General features: G+C 44.2%; 1 protein-coding gene across 1 annotated transcript in view; it reads right to left on the bottom strand.

Annotated features, from left to right (window-relative positions):
- Positions 1-1,025: 1,025 nt before the first annotated feature.
- Positions 1,026-20,228, bottom strand: part of SH3BGRL (SH3 domain binding glutamate rich protein like) — a 35,510-nt gene continuing 16,307 nt past the window's right edge. Inside the window, exons 2-4 of the mRNA XM_059824318.1 lie at positions 10,818-11,003; positions 7,503-7,583; positions 1,026-3,876 (exon numbers count right to left, since the gene is read on the bottom strand). Coding sequence (XP_059680301.1) covers positions 3,844-3,876; positions 7,503-7,583; positions 10,818-11,003 — 300 coding nt within the window. The 3' untranslated portion in view covers positions 1,026-3,843. The remainder of the gene's footprint in view (positions 3,877-7,502; positions 7,584-10,817; positions 11,004-20,228) is intronic.

Here is a 20,228-nt window from a genome sequence, read left to right as displayed (position 1 = left end):
GAGCTTTACATTAATGAGTAACAATTTGGGTTTTTAAGACTTTTTATAAACAAACAAGAAAACCAGAGATTTTTCTGGATTATACAAGTGAATCGTATATACAGGGAAACGAAGTGGGATTCATTATAATTCAAAATGGCATCAGAAGCCCTTTTATCTTACATTATGGACCATTTTTTAAGACACTAAAGAAGGGCGAGGAAGTGTGAGAGACAAGCAATAAACACCATTAAAAGACAGCAATGTAACTGACGGCTCTCGGTTGTGCTTTAGTCATTCAGACAGAAAATGTTGATCCTATAAACAGCAAGCAAGCAGCCTTCTCGCAAACCACTCTAAAGGATTAAGTTATTGGTTTCCTTTACAGCATGTGAACTGAAGTCTAGGATTTGGGCAAATCTTAGGGCAGTTTTTGGGGCTGAGAACGCATCTTCTGTAGCTCTACAGAAGATCTTCTAGGTGGCGCAAAACTTCGGCACGTAAAGCTTAAAGGAATGTACCTGCTGGATCTACCAGGCAAATAGAGAAGGTAAAAATGAATAGTTTCAGTTGAAAAATTTATCCTACACCGCCCTCTGGCAACACAAATATTAAATAACATAGTTCCCCTGCTGTGAGCAGCATAAAGCTAATTAATTACGCACTGCAAAAAAAGCAACTGAGACTGTTTGGCAAGCTCTGCAGGCACGGGGTGAAGCTGATTCGCCCTGTCCGCTTCCCATTTGTAACTGCCTTGGGGAAAGAGTGGGAAAGCAGGTTAATTAGGAAGCATATTCAGTGCTCTCCCCAAACCTCCAAAGACTGTTTTGTGTAGGTGTATCCTAAGTAATTAAAACCCATTAGCTGTAACAGGTGAGAGATCCAACCCAACGGACTTGACGCACGGCAGCAGCGGATGCATTATGTTCACTTTGTTGTACAGATCCTCTACTTTTAAAATAAAGCAGTATTTTCATTTGGAACCTCCCCTCCTTTCAACTTACGGGACTGCTTCAAACCACGAACAAAACATGCAAACAGGTCCATTGTGTGAGAAAGGATTCTAAAACAATTTTATTGGAATGATACAGGAATGGTTAAAATACAGGTTAAATCCTCAATGCCTGCCTTCTACAGCGGAAAAAAAAAAATAAAGACATTAACAAATTCAGTTCTTGCGCCCATCATTAATCTAACACAGGTATGGGAAACAGAAAAATAGCATACAGGCAATAGATTCCTAGCACTCCTAAATCCACGCAAGGTATCTGCATCAAAATGAAGGCAAGTTCTACAGGCAGTCCCACAACAAAGAGATTTTCGGTATTTTTCAGTTTGTGTTGGTGCCTTGTTCCCCGGACAAAGAAATAATTGAGTCTGTCTCCCCAGAGCGCTCTCCGGAATGCTGATACAGTTTGAACGCTACCATATGGCAAGGGTGGGGGACCGGGCGAGGGAAGTGACTTTGCGTTCTTAAACTTGGCAATTTTCTTGACTGTCAGAGACTGACCTCGTTTCAGAATGTTTTGGGTCACTGAACTGACAGAATTTGGCATCGACTTTCAATTACAGCTTCCCCAAAATAATGACTGTAATTCACAAAACTTAACACCAGACTTTCCTTACACAGGAAACACAGCAAATTGGCATGAGTAGAGTGGCTTGTGTGTCAAATTCCGCTTTCTTCACAAGACTTCCTGTATTCTTACAGGCTTTCTCAAAAACCTGAGCACTAGTTCAGACACAGAGGAAGATGATGCCAGTATTAAGAAAGAAAAATCACCTTGGTTCAGAAAGAGGAAATCATAGTGAACAACAAAAATCGGACACTGGATTTAAAACATAACCTAACTTCCATCCTCAAAAGATCTTAAAAATAAATGTCACCAAAGTTCAGTAATTACTGATAAAGCCCGCTAACGACAAAGCACAAATGCATGTGTTAATCTTGAAGGTAACGCAACATTAATCTATCCCTACGCCTGCTGACACTGCGCTTGCTTTTGTAAGGACAAGCTTCAGACTGATGCCCAGGCTCCCAAATCAGAAAAGATAAAACACGAATGAAATGTCATTATAACTAACTTGGCTCCATGCTAGATCCTGCTCGCCTGGATGTCTGTGGAAGTTTCACCATGAGCTCTTGAAAAGCAGAGCTGCTCTCCAAGCAAAGCAAGTAGCTGCAATTCCCTTTCAACAGATGTTGACAAAATCATCGGTTGTAGCAAACGGAACAAAAGCCCCAAAGAATCGTTGGTGAGGGAAGTATTTAATGACTGCACTTCAGAACATCTTTGTAAACCTAAGTTTTTACTTTCATCCTGTTCCGAATTTCAGACTTCAAAATTATGAACTGTAAGCTGTTCCAGAAAGTACTGAAAAAGCACTGCGCACATTTTACAGCATTGGTGTAAAATAAACGCATGGCGATGATACGCTGCAGCCTTTTGCTGATCTGTGCCACCCGTTCCTCTGTCCTCATAACCTGAAGAAAATGAAGATGTGTGCATGCAGAGCTATTAGAACAATCCTCTAACTATGGCAAGGACAAATTCTCTTTCTTACTGTCTTTGGATGCTTTTGGGGAATAAGTACATTATGTGGTGCAAAACGCATTTTAAATTACCCACACACTTTTTAAACCTGTTTCTTACCTTTCAGGGCACTTTTAATTATTTGTATTTTTGCAGAATATGGCCAAGAAATACAGACTATCTCATAAGCAGTGGGAGAACAGACAGATTAATATTGCACATGGTAAATTCACCAATAGAAGACACTTTAATAGATTGAAAATTCCTGTAATAGCTTCATGATATGGCAGTAACAGTGGGAAAAATTTTAAACCTTAAAAAAAAAAGTCTTGCTTAATTACAATAGTTCTTGCTATTCAAACATTTATTTCCTCATTTGAAAAAATACTGTATGAATCTAATGACTACTTGAACATGCAGTAAGATGCCTAATGCTATAAGCAGTGTGAATTGGTATTTTTGTAGAGAAATATATAAAGGCTTTCACCCTTACACAGGTAAGGAAATGCCATTTCTGGCCGTTTTGGCTTATTTGCAACATTGCCTGGGAACTAGTGCATACTTCACTGCGGTGCACTGAATCTTGCACACAGACGTGTAATCAAGTCATGCTTGGGCAGCTGTGTGATAAACTTGCCAATGGAAGGGCTGTCCATTGCCCAAAATCCCTTTTTCTTTGTCAAAAGAGCCCACACGGATCACTTAAATGAGAAATACATGGCATTATTTTTTTTTTATCATCTGTACAGTGTGTTACAATACAAATCTTAAATATCCATTCTACAAAAGAACAAACATAACTTTCAAAAGTGACTACAATGGCTATACTACACAATTCCACCTACAATTTTATCTGAAACCAGAAAAGACACTGAAAAAAATTACTGTGTAATTCAGGAACATTTTTGAGACAACTCAGGCACTACAGTTAGTATCTGACAAGGTTTTAGATGCTGTTGCTTGTTTTCCTTATGTTAAATAGTTGGATCTCTAGGTATAACCCCATCTGTATTATTAGTACTAAAACAGGTTCTTGAAGTTTACACAAAATGGACGAATTGCTAAGACAGTTTGAACTACGTGAAAAATCATTCATGTCTAATTGCTTCGGTTTCCTATGCTTCCAACTTTGAAATAACACACTCCGTGCTCTCTACCTTTACGTTCATATTTTCATCTTGTGGTCAAATTTGTATTATGTACGGTGAATGCTGCAAGCACCAATCAAAGGTTAGAAATCACATCTACATTTCTTGAAGCAGAGACAATTGTACTATTTTATAAAAAGCTGTGGAAATTCCCTTTACAGAACATTTAAGGCAGTTGAAATTCATGCTTGCTGCTTTGCCAGTGCTTCAGCTTCCTGAAACAGCAGAACAGAATTACACATATTAGTACGTTATGAAAAGCGACAACTTACACATGCCTGTGTTAGGCACCAACATACGACATCACAAAAATTGCAGCAATACATGATTAAGAATTGAGCAGCGCTCAACCACCTCATGAAGAGTCCCCACTGCCTACGATGACATTATAAACCAAGTCCCGTACGGTGCTGGCTTTAACTCCAATCTGAGCTAGCTCAAGTAGGACCTGCAGGAATATTCCAACCTGTGCCCACAGCCACTTTTGACTGTAAAAGTTTAAAACAAAAGAATATCAGATATAACGAGTTATCCCTCATTTCACGTTAGGACACAAGAACTATTTAGAGATCAAAAATTATTTGTAGAACTATGGTTAAATGGAAAAAGAATTCTTAATTAATTTAGCTTTTGCCTGCTAGAAGTGTGATTGGAGCAGCCTGCGAGTCCTTAGTCAGACGCAGCTCGGAGCTGCTCCAGCAGAAGACCCAGACGGGAGCTCCGTCCCGGGGCTGGCAGCAGGTCCATCCTGGCATTGGCACTGCTGAGTAATCCCAGCTCCCGCTGCAGGGGGAAGCGAGTCAGCGGGGACGTGCTCCTTGGGAACCGCTCCTGCCTACCACCGGCTCTCCATGCCCAGGGCTCCCAACCCACATCTCTTCGAGGAGCCTGCGGCTACATGAAAACATCCCTGTGAAGTTTCTGAGGTGAAGGAACAGCTGAAGCATTTCAGCAGACATACCAGCTAACCTCTAACAATCCTCAGTATGCTTCAGAAGGAACGTTAAAAAACAACAGCCTGCATTTTTCAGTCTTCTTTCAGCCATCGTAAGGTGGTCACAAATGGGAACAGAACGACAATAGAAGAAATGCAAAAGGAATTCTTTTCTGAAGATGGTTTCTGCAAGCATACTTTTGACTGAAGATTAATTTAATTACCTGTTAGCAGCAACACGGCCTACAAAAAGATGAACAGTCACAGTGCTCTCACTGCAGCACTTCAGGGTGGACAGCGTGGTTTATTTTAAAGGAAAAAGTTCTACTAAACTCAACTTTCATGTAACAAACTTGTTTGCTTTGGTGACTGCGCAGAAATACTGAAGATAACAGACTCAACGATATCATTGTTAACATTAGCCAGTACGCCAAACAGATAAAAAAACAACAGGAGAAAGGACTAAGAAGGGAATTTCCAAGAAGCCTGTAAGACTTGTAAGAGAGGGGACACCGTGGGTGACCCCAGCCCGCAGGGCAGGAAGTACCACGCATATCTGCCTTATCTTAGACGTGGTAGATCACTCTGGTTTTCCTGGCTCTCTGCCCAAGTGCCTTGCACCGTCCTGCCTTTTAACTCAGGGGCGTGGGAACAGCCTTGCTCAGACCGCTGGCTCAGGTCTGCTGCACTCCCGGACTGCGCTCTGCTCCTCTGGCCACACGTCATGGGTCAAAGAGCGGAGCTGGGATGTCAGAGCACAGCCACGCTGCTCATGCGAGGGCACCCTATCAGTTCACGGCAGAAAAGGCAGGTGAAGAACGAAGGAAAGATTAATAACGTCTACAAAGCCTGGGGAAAAGAAAGGATGTTAGGTATTCTCTAAAAGACAAGTGATTCTCTGAATGGTAACAAAGAGGAGATGGTTCCCTTGGCTCTGTAACAACTCCATTAACCAGTCGTGGGCACTACAGGATGACATCTAGCTCTTTTTTTGTTTCTTTTTTCTTCTTTCCCAGAAAATGGAGGACAAAGTACTTCTCTTCAAAACATGCAGTGCTAAGCTGGAGAGGATTCCTAGTATTTCCCTCAGCCCCAGGAAAGTGGAGGTTTGCTGTCAAGGTCCTCTCTTGCAACAGCACACAGGTTGATCCCACACTCCGTCCATTTTATGTAGCAACATACGCAGACACAATGTCATTAACTACAGTATCATATCCAAGCTGCATGCAGCTATGCTGTAAATGCCAATTCCAGCATCTACAAATCAGTTTCTCCTCCTCAGCAGCAGGCACATCAGCTTGATTTGACATCATGTAATTGTGGGACGGATACTGAAAGTCAGACCGACAGCAGAATGCCCTGGGTACAAGGTCACTTATGCAAAGGTTATCTTCCTCAGCTCAAACACACCTCTCCAAGCTGCAGCAAGCAATGTGAAAATTCAGCAGAGTACAACTGCATTATGTTTCTCCTTTTTAAAACTCACCTTTTCCTTAGGTGAGGACAGAATCAGAGCAACTAATAGCCATGCAGACTGCTTCTGCAATCTGGCAGGTTAAGTAAGCAGCGATGTTCATAAACGTTACAGAGACAGATGACCTGATTCATTATGGCAGCAACTGCTCTCCAGTACCACTGCACTTCCCAGATCTCGGCCGTGAGGGGAAACGCACAGGCCTTCCCACGTCCCGTGGTCTCAAGGCTGCCTTCTCGCTCCTTGGCTCCATCCTGCATACTCCTTTGTGCAGTGCTGTGCAGATGTTCCAAGAAACTTAAATAAGATTGACATGACTATCGCACTGCACACAGCTGGCCTCCTGACGCCGCCGACGCATGACGCTGGGGCACATACCACAGGTTTTGCTCTCTGCAACTCTCTGTACAAGACAGTTTTTCCTCACTACACCATTCACATTAGTGGAGCTACCGCTAGAAATTAGTTTGGCTCCCAAAACTGTTTCAATCTGACCCACAACTTGTGGTTGTGCTTAATACTGATGGATCATCATCCACCTTTAAAATTAGGTCTCTTAGTGATGTGCACAGCATGACCTTCAACTCTTACATGAATAAAGTTGAAAGGAAACGGCATGTTTATCCATTGGAACAAGAAAGATGGAAGTGACCTGGAGGATCCTGCTGCTGTCAAGTGAAACGTATAAAGCAGGCTTGTCCTATCCTATCAAAATCAAAAGGAGAATTCCAGCCCATTGCATCTGCAAAGCAGCAACCCAGTTTGTAATTGGCAAAGGAAAACAAGGCTTCAGATAACAAGCTGGAGGAAAAAATTACTCTGAAGCAAGAGCACATTATTTCAAAAACAGTGACTCTGGCTTCAAGGTATTTTCTAGTACAAAAATATCATCCAAACTTCCCATGAATTAAGTTTTCTCATTGAATTGAAAGAATTATTTGGTTTTGTGATGATTTTTTTCATCTAGATTTCTTGTGCATTTTTCAGTGCAAATATTGACTACTCTTTTACTTGTTCCCAGCATGTACAATTAAAAAAAAAACCAAACCATCCAATGGTAAGAGACAATTACTACTAGTGAAGAACTTGACCCAGCTCTTTCCAAAGCAACAAAAACTTTTCCATTACCTTAAAAAAGAGCAGGGTGGCTCTGCAGTGAGGATACCAAAAGAGCATAACACTGAGTTTTTCTGGCAGAAGGAGGGGGAGGAAGATGCCTCCAGTGAACACAGCATCCTCCAAATAAACCAGCACATAACAACAGCGTGTTGCTGTGATGTTGAAGCCTGAAAGTTAGTCTCTGGAGACTGAGTATCAGAACAGCTGGTAGGTTGATTGGGGCAACCATAGAACACCTAAAAGATCCTACTACAAGCAGAGAAAAACAAGGAGTAAAATACAGGTTGTTTACTGTGAGAAATGTACACACCTACCTTTGAACCTGGTGGCGCAGTCAAGCCTAAAAACGCATATACCGCGTTGTTCTCTCGAGCTTCAAAGAAAGCTTCGTAGTCCTTCACCATGGGAGTCAGGGAGCGGCGTGGAAACAAAAAACAGAAGTATGAATCGTCAGAAATAATTGCAGCTCAGTCTGGTGCGTTACCCAACCCACGCTGAGTAAACTGTCTCCTCTATCCGAATGCAAAATTCAGAGCATCACCTCAGATATTTATCGTTAGCACTGATATAATAGAAATTGTACTGCCTGCAAAGTGACAAGCTGGTAATTTCAGTATCTGTAGCAACAAGCTGCTGCCGCGAGGTGCTTCCACCTTTCCCAGAGGGACAGCCTCCAAAGAAAGGTTGTTGTCACTGGTCGGGTGGGGATGTCCCTCCTGCAGGAGTGGGCTGAGCCCGTACCTTGTCATCAGAAATGCTGATGTCCCCAGATGTCATTGCTAATTACCGATTAGTAATGGTAACTGCAACCATGGACATAACTCTTAAACCTGTTAAAAGTTAAATTTAAACTTGTAAACTGAGAGTACATCCTTTCCCATCATGTTTCCCATTAATGATTAGTCTACGCAAACGAAGGAAATCGGGTGGCACCGTTCATTGTACTCATAGTGCACTACCATTGCTCTAAATATGCACACAACCACTTCCCAGGAAAATTAAGGTAAACCCAATGAAATAATAAAAGAAATATCAATGCTTCCTTCTCTGCCCTTTTTTATATTTGAGGCAGAATGCAGTTGTCTGCTAAGCTAGGAAGGAGCGAGCAAAAAGCCCACAGTGTGGCTCAGCAACAGCAGTTGCCAAACACCGACCAAACGAACCCAGGTTTGTGCAAGTCCACCGTTGTCCGAGTTACCACATACTTCCCTCACTCTGATTTCCAAACTCAGCACGTATGTGTCCTACGACTTCCCTTTTCTCCCTTTTTAACTGAAGCAGCAGTACCAGCTTTCTCCAGCTTTACTGGGGAATGTTTTGAGGCAAGAGTCCTGGCTGAGAAACCCAAGGCAAGGCAGCAGCTCAGAGCAGGCTCAGTCTCGGGCTGAAGTCAGGGAGAGAGCTGCCATTAAGGGCACACTGCTTCGCTTGCTTGTCTCTCTGGTAGGCAAAAGCCTAAGAAATAGCAAATGCTGCTTGAAAATAGCAGCGTGTTCAGAGCAGGGGCAGCTCTAAGACGAGGCTGTTGCAGCTGGAACAGAAGAAAGTACAGGGAAGAGAGGATTCAAGCTGCCTAGAGATCAGGGATGTCAAATTATTGTTCGATTTGTACATGTAGCATTCGGGTGCTAGTTTGATAAAAATGTGTATGATTATGTTAAATCCTCCCTGAAGCCCTTCTGTTGACAGTACTGGGGCTGCTTGATAACAAAGGGGTTGTTTATCTTGCTAGTGCGTAGGCCGGCAGTCTGCTTCGTAGCATCTACCAGGAAAGGAATGCCTGTGACTAAGGAGCAGGGTTCACGCCAACTTGCACAGCACCTACAGTTACAGCCTTTCTGCTATGCACAGGCCAATAAAAGCGAATTTGCTCATTCCTCTGCCTGTTATGCTGCATCAGATGAAACAAACAGGGAAGTTCATGCTTGAGATGGATCAGATAAAGACATAAAGAGGTTCAAGCGTGTGGGCATTGAACTAACTTTTACCTTCCTGAAAGCTAAATTGCAGTAACTTGAATCCAGCTACACAAACTGACCGAACTTCAAAAGTTCAAAGTGACATCAACCAAAATTTTGGGGATGAAATAAGCCCATAGCAAGAACTGGTCTGAAGCACCTATATCCCTCTCCCCAAAATTACTGTATAGAGAACTGTCATGGGTTGCAGTTGGGGTTACATGAGAAGCATCTCTGATAAGCAAGCATCCAGATCTAGGTGCATACAGCTTTTCCTCTTCCTGTCCCACACCACTGCGTAGTAAAGCCCTGTTCTGCTGCACAGCTGCAGCAATGCAGCAGAAGTTTGGCAACATTTCACCAACAAAGGACAACTGTGCAGTGATCTGCTTGCATCCCTAAAGCTCTGGTATGCCAAGGGAGAAAGGTGGTACTGTTGCAACTGGACTTCCTACTGGTACAAAAATATTTGCCTCGTTTGTTTGTTTGTTTTTGAAGAGGGATAACTGAACAGAGATTTTCAGCTTTCTGTGACTGGCCCTTTCCCAGCTTCCAGCTGCAGACAACTATCGATCAGTACATCCATCGCTCCAAACCAACTTTTTTCCATGCCACAACCAGAGTCAGTAAAACTTTGAGAGCCAAGCGGTACATTAGCTCTCTGTGGATATTGTTTCAAGTTCTGCTTTTATTACAAACAAGAAAAATTCCTGGCACACTGAGAATAATTTCTTTCGGTAGCCACAGAATTGCTTCATAAAGGTCCAGAACTGGCACGTTCAGGCTTACAGACTGTGCAGGTCAGAACCAGACTGCAAAATGACTTAGAAACCAACACACAGCACCAGAGGAATGCATACCGTGAGCTCTTTTCAGAAGATACTAAGTTTTAAAAATAAAATTAACAGTTAATCTAATAATCGTTCAAGCATGGCCTGCTGAGTAGAAATGCTGCAGGGCAACTTACTTTTGATCAAGCATTAATATAATTACAAGTAGGAATTGTATTTGCAACGTGAGTTTTAATCTGTTCAAAGCATTGGAGTAAGTGGACCACAACAGCCTTTATTTTGCAAGCAATACACAAGAACTGACCCCAAGAAGGATCAGAAAACTGATCTATGATCATGGCAGACGTCACTGCATATGAACATTTATTTTGGAAGATGAACAGACCACAGAGCGATCTGGGATCCACACATAGACAGAACAGATCTCTGAACTTGCTACAGAACATAAGGTTGGTGCAACAGTGCCAGATTTCTGTGAAGTGTTAGTTCACAATCGTGGTGAACATGAGAATTAAAAAAACCCCGTAAACTTTCAAAGCCGTAAGAGGGGAAAAAAACCCATAGGGAAGAAAACCATATACACTGCAAGGTGGTGGCAGGCTCATTCCAGTAAGTGGCACAACGATCTGAGAATCAGGAGGTCCAAATTTTAATCTCTCCTCTATGGCGGAACAGGAATATTCAGGAATCAATTATTATTAAAAGCCCAAGGGGAGGGGTAAATGTTTAACACCTTCCAAGCCCTTCACAGTTTGCACGCTTGAACGTACAGCTGGCCATGTCCTTCCTTGCTGATCACAACAGCAAAGCACACACAGACTATGGCAGTGAGTAAGAGGACTGGGATGAGAAGAGATGGAGACCTGGAGCTGTCCCTTACCCCGAGGTACCGGCTGTCGTTGAAGAGCCGGGGCGGCAGGGGGTTCCCGCTTGCTGGCCGGCTGTCTTCGGGGACGTTCTCGCGCATCCATTTCCGATTCTCCTCATTGGCGGCGATATCCTTTTCCTCAAATTCAATTTTGTTGGCTTCCAAGAAACCTAACACATCTTGTTGCTGCTTTTTAATCTGTCATAAAAGGGGGGGGGCAGGGGGAGAGAAAGCAAACAAAATCAGTCAAACCATTTTTTCTGCTGCCCATTATGCAATTCCAGGGTTCAATGCAGAAACAAGGGGGTGCAAAATAGGTTGCAAATGGAAGCAGTAAGAAAATTCTTAGAATAAAAAAATATCTCCTAAAGAGTCATACCTGAGCCTTGACTTGGCTCCTATATAACTGAACAGGCTGAAGTCTAAATTCACTGTCCCTATACACATGCGAGTCCTGTGAACCTTAAGGGTCTCCAATCAAAAGCAAAGGTGCGAGCAGTCCCCTTGCAGATGCTGTGTTGACCAGGCCTTACAATTAATTTGGGGGAATGTTGTTTTTTCAGGTGCCGTGAAGTTTGCTGGAGGGACATTTGAGGTACCACCTACTTCCTTCGTGCCCCTGGAAGCACAGATCCTCACGCAATCTATGCACCTCGCTGCGGGGACTTCCCAACAGAGCTCTCATAAAGTCATCATTAACAGTAAGATCTCAAAGCAATTTTGGCTCGTGTTTCTTTGGACAAAAAAAACCCTCTTCTGTTCTGCTGCGGGTTTCAGCAGCAGCAGGTACGGTCTCTGGAGAGCTGCAACCCTGCATTCCCTGTCCTTGCTCATCTCAAGAAGTCTCGGGGGGCTGACTGCACAGGCTGGATGAGATCCCACACCTGATGCAGCCCGTCCTCCACATACTCACACAGCACCCAAGCGAAAAGCAGGATCTGTGCATCAAAGACTGTGCTGGCTTTTCACAGGAAAGGTGGTTTTTATTACTGTCATATACGAATTATTGACTTCCTAATACAGAGATCTTCTGCTCATGCTCTATTCTTCTTCTGCATGACTTTACCACCATAAAGGAAATTACAACCATGCGCATCCTGGCAAGCAATAAAGAACGGGATTTAATGGGAATTTTGTTCTCTTCAAATTATTCTCTTCACTACAAAACCAGTCCAAGGCCTGGCTTTAACCTAATTAGCTCAGTGCAACAAAAGCAGCGCTTCATACAGATGTTGCACTGCTTCTAATTCAGGTCAGCCAACAGCTTTCCCAAGCAGCCTCTCCATATACGGCGAAGGGAAAACAGGCAGCTCAGCTCCCGGCGAGCAGCGCCGAGGTCAGGGCACAGCCAGCCGAGAGCCAAATATGGTGCCTGCGCCCCCGGCTCGCACAGCCCCGCACCCACCGGGCACGGAGCTGGAGCGGGAGGGAGGGTGCCAGGTTTTAGTGTTCTAGGAAAAGTGCTGCCCTGGAAGGGTGCGGTTTGGGAGAGGAGAGCCTGGCGTCTCCAAAGAGGAGACTGCCATGCCCTGGCAGTCTTAAAGCATCCGCTGGCTCGTTCTTTAGCAGCTCCTTTGGAGCCATGGCTGCTGGTTGCGCGACAACCCGTGACAGGGAACCGGTCCAGATTATACTAGGTCTTGGGTGGGGTGGTTTGTTTTTAAAAAACCTGGATAGATAGATCTCCCTCGGCACCTAGCGCGGTGTAGTGCAAAGGGACCAACCCTGCTCTCCCGACGGAGGAAAAACGTGCTCCCACCTTCAGCAGGGAAGCCGCCTGCCCAGGGCTCCAAGAGCCAGCGTAATTCCTCCTAACATGGCAGCAGTGGAGCTGCTGAACTTGATTAGCAAGTACCTTTGTACCCTTAAACAGAACACTATTGCTAGGCATTACCCAATTTTCATCACGGCTCAAAATAAATAAAAATGGACAAGTTAATACCACCCTGAGGAAATAATTCATGTTACAGGCTGTACAGTAAAACATTTCTCAGCAGACTCGAATCTACTGGTAAGAGATTTCTTCGCTTGCCTTTAATAACGGGGGTCACACCAAGAGGGAGCAGTCAGGAGAAGTTTTTCTCCATTGTGCCATACAGCTTGGAGGGGAAAAAAAAAAAAAGCGAGCACTTCCTTCATGAACTATTCTGTAGGACTAAAATAAGGGAAAGGTCTTTGTAATTGTAAACTCCTCTGCCTGTGGTCAGTATCTAAGGCAACATACTGACCTGGGAATAAGTGGAAATTTTTTTCCCCAAACTAGTTATATTTTAATTACCATTTCCCACCATTTGTAATCTACAGATCCAGCTAGTTTTCATTAGTCTCATGTCCTTAACTTGTCCAAAATCTGCTGCTTAGTAAGAACACACTTTGAGGTGTCCCAGAAGTTTTAAGGAAAAAAAAAAAAAGAAAACCAAGTTTTTTCCCAATCTACTATTAAACTGTACTCTCTGCCATGTAAAACAAGAGCTGTAAGTTTGACAGTAATCAGCATTTTGATCTCCTGAGAAGTCTCTTTATTTTTTAAATCATTTTTACTATCAGATTGCCTCCTAGCCATGCACACATCCTCACAGCATCTCAGCTCAGTCTCACTGCAACCCCTTCACAGGCAGACTCTGCATATGCAGTCCTTTCATGCAGCACCCAGTCGGCCGGGGCTGGACTATCTCAGCCATTAAGACGCTTCTTCAACATGAAGAAAATGCCTCTGGCTACCCTATGTTGCCCTTATTTCATACGATGAACTTAAATACAGTTTTCCTCTCAGACACACGTATGCAAAACACCTTGCTGTATGCTGCCACATTGCCTGTTTTGCTCTATTTTTGCTCATTCTCCCAGCTTACTGGAGCAAGGACAGTCTCTGGGTTGTCTTTTCAGCTACAGGTAGCAAAACCGGATCCCAAGTTCATGACTGCAGCTCTGGAGGGCTATCGCAGCAGATAACCCTCTCTGCTAGCAAAGCTGGACATGTATTTTTTCTGCTAGAAATGGCACCATGTGGAAGGCAAGTACAGCAGTCTGGTCTCTGCGCTGCTCTCAGTCTGTGGTCAAAGGACGTAATTCTCTAAAGAACTGTAAAGAAAAGCCAGGAGCTGGTGTTGATGCATGAGTAATATTAGTCTGAAACCCTAGTTTTCTGGCCAAAGAAAAAAAAACAAGTTAGAAGATTAAGAGGCGACGTCTTCCTCCCAGCTCCTCAGACAAGTCTTCCAACCATGGTGACAAACACTTACACAAGAGCATTAAATGCTCCGGAGAAACATGGCACCAACCACTGGGCAGAACAGACACTGAGCTGCCAGATCACATTGTTTTATGGGATTTTATTTAGAAAACTTCTATTAATCTCAGGCACTGGAACACAACTGGGAGGGAAGTGCCTAAATAGAGCAAGAGACGCCTGCTGCAGCTTCAGGGTATTTTGTCTTACTCGAAAGGGCATATGCTCTCCTCAGGACAAGAGCCTGGAAGATGGTTCCTGCTGCCCATGTTTGGGAAGGAGCGAGGAGCCTTTCTTCAGGATGCGCCTGTCAACACGCAGCAGTCGCTTCCCAGAAAAACCTCTCCCAGTTGCCTAACCGGGCATGGACACCAGCCAGCGCCTTTCCAGATACTGCACCTCATCCTACGCAAACAACTGTCATGTCTAAAGCTATTTTGGCCTGTTAGCTGCAGCTAACCGCAGTTTGCAAACACAAAAATCCTTGTTTATTCTGAGTGCTCCTGACACACTTTGCAGGGCAGAGAGCGCCAGCGGAGAGCTGGGAACGTGCGTACAGTCAGTGCAGGAGCCGGGGAGCCGAGAGCAATGCCGCTACGGCTGGGTCCCGAGGCTGGGGGACCAGCACTTGTGGGGCAGAAGGACTCGTGGATAGACACAAAAGAACGACAGAGAAATCACGGACAGGGATGCACAGACAACTGCAAGGAAGAAATGAGGCTGCAGGCAGGAGCAGATGGGAATGAGCAAAACGGATGGAAGAAGACGGGGCAAAATCCCAGGGGTGGAGGTGGGATGGAGACAGAGGGACAGAAGGAGAAGGGTTGGGGTGGGGAGTCAGTACTGCTGAGAGGAAGGGCCGCATCCTGCTGGAGCTCACTGCTGCCCTGCTTGGGGAAACAAGAATGCCCTCGTGAAAGCCAGTTTTGCTCACAGATGGCTTTACCCCCCTGCCTCTGTTCCAGAGACAGGAATAGCTTTATGGCAAGTTATTGGTGGTTAAGTGAAGTCTCACCACCAAACTGTAATCTTCTGCATACAAAATCCGCACAAGCAACATTAGAGGCTGATGCTTCCAGCAGATTTTCTTTTTTTAAGATACCCTTGTGCATCAAGATTCCCTTCCTTTCCAGTTACAAGCCAGTCATGAAGTATTAAGCTTTCAACAGAGCACATGCACAGAATAACATTATGAAAATGAGTAGTTTAGAATTATGAGGAAGTATTGTCCCTCACTTGAATACACACCAGAAGTTAAATTTACTGTTCTAAGTTCTAACTCACATCAGTGGATGACATCAGGAATGGAAGAGAAACCATGTCAAAGCTGCCAAGAGTCGAGGTGGGTGGCATTTTCCAACAAATCACAGCCCATCAAAAATGGAGCTTTAACCCCAAAGCAGGCAGAAAACTTTCCAGAAAATGCTGCAGCATGTCAGACTCAGTATTTTTTTTCTCCTCCAAACCTTTACTCTTTGGGGGGGGGGGGAAGAAATCAACAAACAGAAAGGAGGCAGGGGTGATGCTGCAGGACCTTGGTCCGGCAAGCAGGCGATAGTCCATCCCGAGCTCCAGCCAGGGCTGTAAACTGGCTGTCCTACAGCCAGCCTCGCTTAGCACTACCTCGCTGCAAGGATCAGTTGTTTTAAATACTTTATTGAAATGTACTTCAAAGAAGTTCCTATCTTATTTGGTATACACAGGCATACACATACAAAAGAATAGTCTAGTTTGCACTGCTGCCTAAGAGGGGTTTTGTTTTTTTTTTTTTTTAAGTCTTGTTATTTTTTCAGTTTATAAATAAATCCTTTGTTGGACAATAGACATGTTTTGGAAATCTATTTATGGACCACTGGAACTCTTAGTAAGTTTACAGTTTGAGTGCTGCTGTTTTGATCACCCAACAAACTTCCCCATGCCAATAATGTGGTTGTAGCTCTGCCGTTCTGGCACTCGGCATAGGGCATTCTCCACCATTTCTGTGGGTCCCGAGTCCTGACCTCCATGCAGGGAAAAAACACAGCTCCCCCCCCCCCCCCCCCCAAGATGTGATTAAATGTGAGGATTTAAAAGAACTTTAAAGAGATTTCCTATAAGGTTCCCAGCCATGGTTATATCATTGCTTATAGCATCCAGCTCCTGCTGAACACGTGGCCTGAGCTGCCTCTCCCAACCTCACAGCCGAGAGCCAGCACCAGGACAACAGAGAAGCAACACCTTATGGCGGATCTAGATCTTGCACACTTCTCAATTCAGTTTAAAGGCAAAACCAGCTTTAAAAGGTTTTTTTTACCATTTCCAATTCCAGCCTTCTGGGTTCTAGATAAGGAAAAGCAGCTACATCTTTAAAGCAGTTGCGTTTTAAGCCACTGATGATTTTAAAGAAGCTGTTTCATCTTTAGGTGGGCAATTCTTTAAATCACAGAGGATATCTGCTTTGTGCAGAAAGGTGAAAAAGTTCAAATCCCCAGATGATGCTACTGTTTGTAGCCAGACTTGTAACCGTCAGTTCTTCAAATGATGATTGATAAGCTCAAATTTAAACAGCGAATGGGAAAAGTGCAGCAGAAGCAATCTTCAGCGAATGCCGGTGGCAGCCAGCAGCGCTGTCCTTTCACTCACTGCAGCTGAGGTGAAAATACCCAGAAAGTGGTTTTCTTTGGAGGGAGCTGGGCAGCACAAGGAATGCTGTGCTGCTGCCAAGACAAATCAACTTGCTGCAAGGCGTCTTGCAGGCTGAGCTGCGCTCCGTGACTTTAGGACTTGACCACCTCTGCTGCTGTGGCTGGCTAACACTATGGCTATTCACAGCCACTTTACAGAATTAAAAAAAAAGAAGTTGGGTGTTTTGTGGGTTTGGGTTTTTTTACATTTCTCATCTAATTTCTAAAATGATAATGCCTTCCTCATGCGAGTTGCTAATGCAGAAGCTAATACTTGCAAACTAGCTGCAAAACGCTTATAATTTTGTCTCCCCATACAACATAATTTGTAAGAGTTAAACAGCACAGCAGCTCGGCTATGCATTTAAATGTCACGGATTCCTGACGGCCCCCTAAGCTTGTTCTCCACCCCCAGGACACTACAGCAGGACTCCCTTCAGAGACAAAACACCTCCGAGCAGGCTTGGTCCTGGCCTCCATCAGAGCTTTCTCTGTTTTTACTGTAATAGTCAAGGAGCCAGTTTTTTGTATGAAGTGTTTTTGTTGTTTTTATTCCTATGAACAAACCAGATTCTTTTTCCCCCATATTAGCTTAAAATTCAGAGGTGCCAGTTCCGGTGGTGCTGGTGGCCACCATCCGCTGTAAATGGTGGTCAAAGGGTGGGAAACTTGAAGGCACCTACAGCAACGACCTGCTTGGTCAGAGCTTTACAGGCTGTCTCTGAGGTGTCATCTCCCAGCGATTCGTGTCTCACTCTTACTTGTCTCCGCCTGGTAGAACATCTACCTATTTTTAGGTCTGGGCAATTACCATTACAGAACTCAAACCACTTCTTTGTTCTGGCTATTTTAAGCCAAGCACAACACGTAGTAATGTCATCATTCTCTCTCCCAATGCTTGGTTTCTGGCCTGTAAGGAATGAGATTGAGGACAAACACAGCAAAACCACCATGAACTTACGCGACCTAAATCAAACACAGGAGGCTGGAAAAGCTCACACTGTATTTGTGCTGCCTTTTCCCCCCCCCCCCCCAGATATCAGGCAGTGTCCAGATGGGCTCCATATGTACTTACTCTCTCCCTCCAGGGCCCTTTGGGAAAGCCCATGGCATACCATCATGTATCCTGCAGAGCTGCTACAGCAGCCCCCTCTTGATGTGGTTTGCCTCCAATAGCTCAGAAGTCGTTTATGTGGACATGGTTCTCACCGCCAGGCACACACCGACTCGGGGCTGCACTAGAACCACGTGCCAGCCTGCGACCCGGGGCAGGAGGGAATGGGCTGCAGCTCGCAGCGAGAGCAGCAACCCCATTCCCATTCCTCATGTGTGGTTCTGGAAGACACTTTTTAAAAGGAAGAAGTTCTGGGGTGAAAGGACGCAAAACCACCGCTCAGAGCAGGGTTGGGGGAAAAAGCCAGGCTAGCAAAAGCTTTTTGCAACCTAACCTGCAGGTTGCATCACATCTGGAAGCACGTGCCCTGCCCGCAATGGGGCATTACCCAGGCATAAGGTACCACACCACAGATCAAATTTTGCAGCACAAGCCAAGAATATAGCTAGAACAAAGGACAAAGTCTGTACTTCCCAAAACAAGACCACAACTTGCTCCAGAAACTGTAGAAAGTTACATAAATGGAAAAGCTGATTCATGAGAACAAAAATAAAAGCTTCTCTTATGGATTATAATGCCATTGTAAGTGCACTCATTCAATAAGCCAAGGCCTAAAAATTTCTTAAATCCCACACCAGCAAAACCCAAGTCAAAAGATCCTAGTGCATTCAGTAAGTTTTTTTCCTACCAGAAGAACCAAACATGAAAAGTTAATGTCACCTCCATGTACTAAAGTCCTGGGGATAAGGATTCTTAATGGAGCTCAAGGCCCTTATGGACCCAGCTCCCACTCACTTTTATTTACTCTTTGTCACAGACTGCAAAGAGAATAAAATCCCCAGTGGGAGTTCGGCTTTTAGTCCCCGCAGCCGGCTTTGGAAAGTTCAGTCAGTAACACAGGCCTGGCTCCTCTGTTTGGTACAGCCCAGTAGAGCAGCCTGCTGAGCAGGTTCCTGATCGCTATGTCACTGACTTGCTATTGAAGTTCAAGGAATTACTTAAGAAAAAATAAGAAGCCTTTTCTCTGTTGCTCCATAGGAAAGAATAAAGTAATATAATCATCATTTGGAAGATACTAATTTAGAAAACTAATCTCAGCCTAATTCTGTTCAGAAGCACAGGAGAACACTAAATGCAGGATCTCATGCATTCGCTTATGCTGTGAAAAAGCATCAAGAGTTGAAGTAACCCACGTGGGTTCATTCTTTCTGAAAGGCTGTTAAGCTGCCTGCACCTTCCTCGTCTTGGTCAGTGCTCAGCACCCGTCTGGATGGTGCCTTTGCACTGTGTATGTGTGTACATGCACTGTGCACGTGTGTATACCCCTGAACGGTGGGACAGCACACACTGCATGTGCTCAAGGCAAGGACTTTTGTGCCACGTAACGTATGATCACACATTTAGGAAAGGTAATGGTGAATACCACTACTGCCTGGTTTCCATCACCACTGGATGCACACAGGACAGCGCTGCTTCCCACCCAGGGGAGATCCAGGTGAGTACTCAGTGTCACACCACTTCAGGCGGAGGTGTAAATACAATGCAACACATGTGCAATGGCTGTGGAAAGCAGCCGCTCGGAAATAGGATTCCAAAGCCTCTTTACAGTGGCACTACGTGGTGATTTGGGGTATTTGTCACTAGGTACCTACAAAAGTAGACATCTGCAGCAAAACTCGAGGCTGAAGTACGTTAAGCAACCCCTTAAACATGTTGTGGGTGTAATCACATGAGCAGCTGACAGAAGCAAATCTGTAAGAAGTTCACCTTTGTTAGTGTTGTATGATATCAACAGTCAAAAATATTTGGACTCAAATGGCATTGATTCTGTCATTTAAATGTACACAGGATTCAAATTTAAGGTTGCAACAGGATTTCTGAATGTCACTAGTTTTGTGTCAGACATGCAATACAGCCAATTCCACCAAAGCACTACTACAGTCCAATTCTAAAAAGATGCTAAAAGGCCGTAAATAGGTTAGAAATTGCTTGCTGCATCGCATCGAATGTCTGTTTAGCTACTTTCCTCCAGCACTGGCCAAAAGCAGGTTCCTTTACCCATTAGTCAAGTATGAGGACAAACAACACTTCCTTATTTATATCTTCTCAGCTTCTGGCAAACAGCAGTAGCAGCACTGCCTAATGACGGCTTGATTACTTTTTAATGTGTTTTAAGTTTACTTTCTATGAAGGCACCTTAAGAATCAATGTATTATAACAGCTTAAGTCAAATTCTGCTCTTAACAAATAATATCCAAGCACTGGGGGAGTAGGGGGGTGAATCCATTCATCCTTTTATACCTGCTTGTCAAGGACTATTGTGGTGCTACCAGGTTTCTAATGCAGAACATCTTATCATCAGCAACACCTGAAGACAATGTGTAAAAGTACCATTTAATAAACTTCAGATTTTGTTC

Source organism: Gavia stellata, chromosome 14 (assembly GCF_030936135.1).
Source record: "Gavia stellata isolate bGavSte3 chromosome 14, bGavSte3.hap2, whole genome shotgun sequence".
Taxonomy (NCBI): Eukaryota; Metazoa; Chordata; class Aves; order Gaviiformes; family Gaviidae; genus Gavia; species Gavia stellata.
This window is presented reverse-complemented; position numbering and strand designations above follow the sequence as displayed.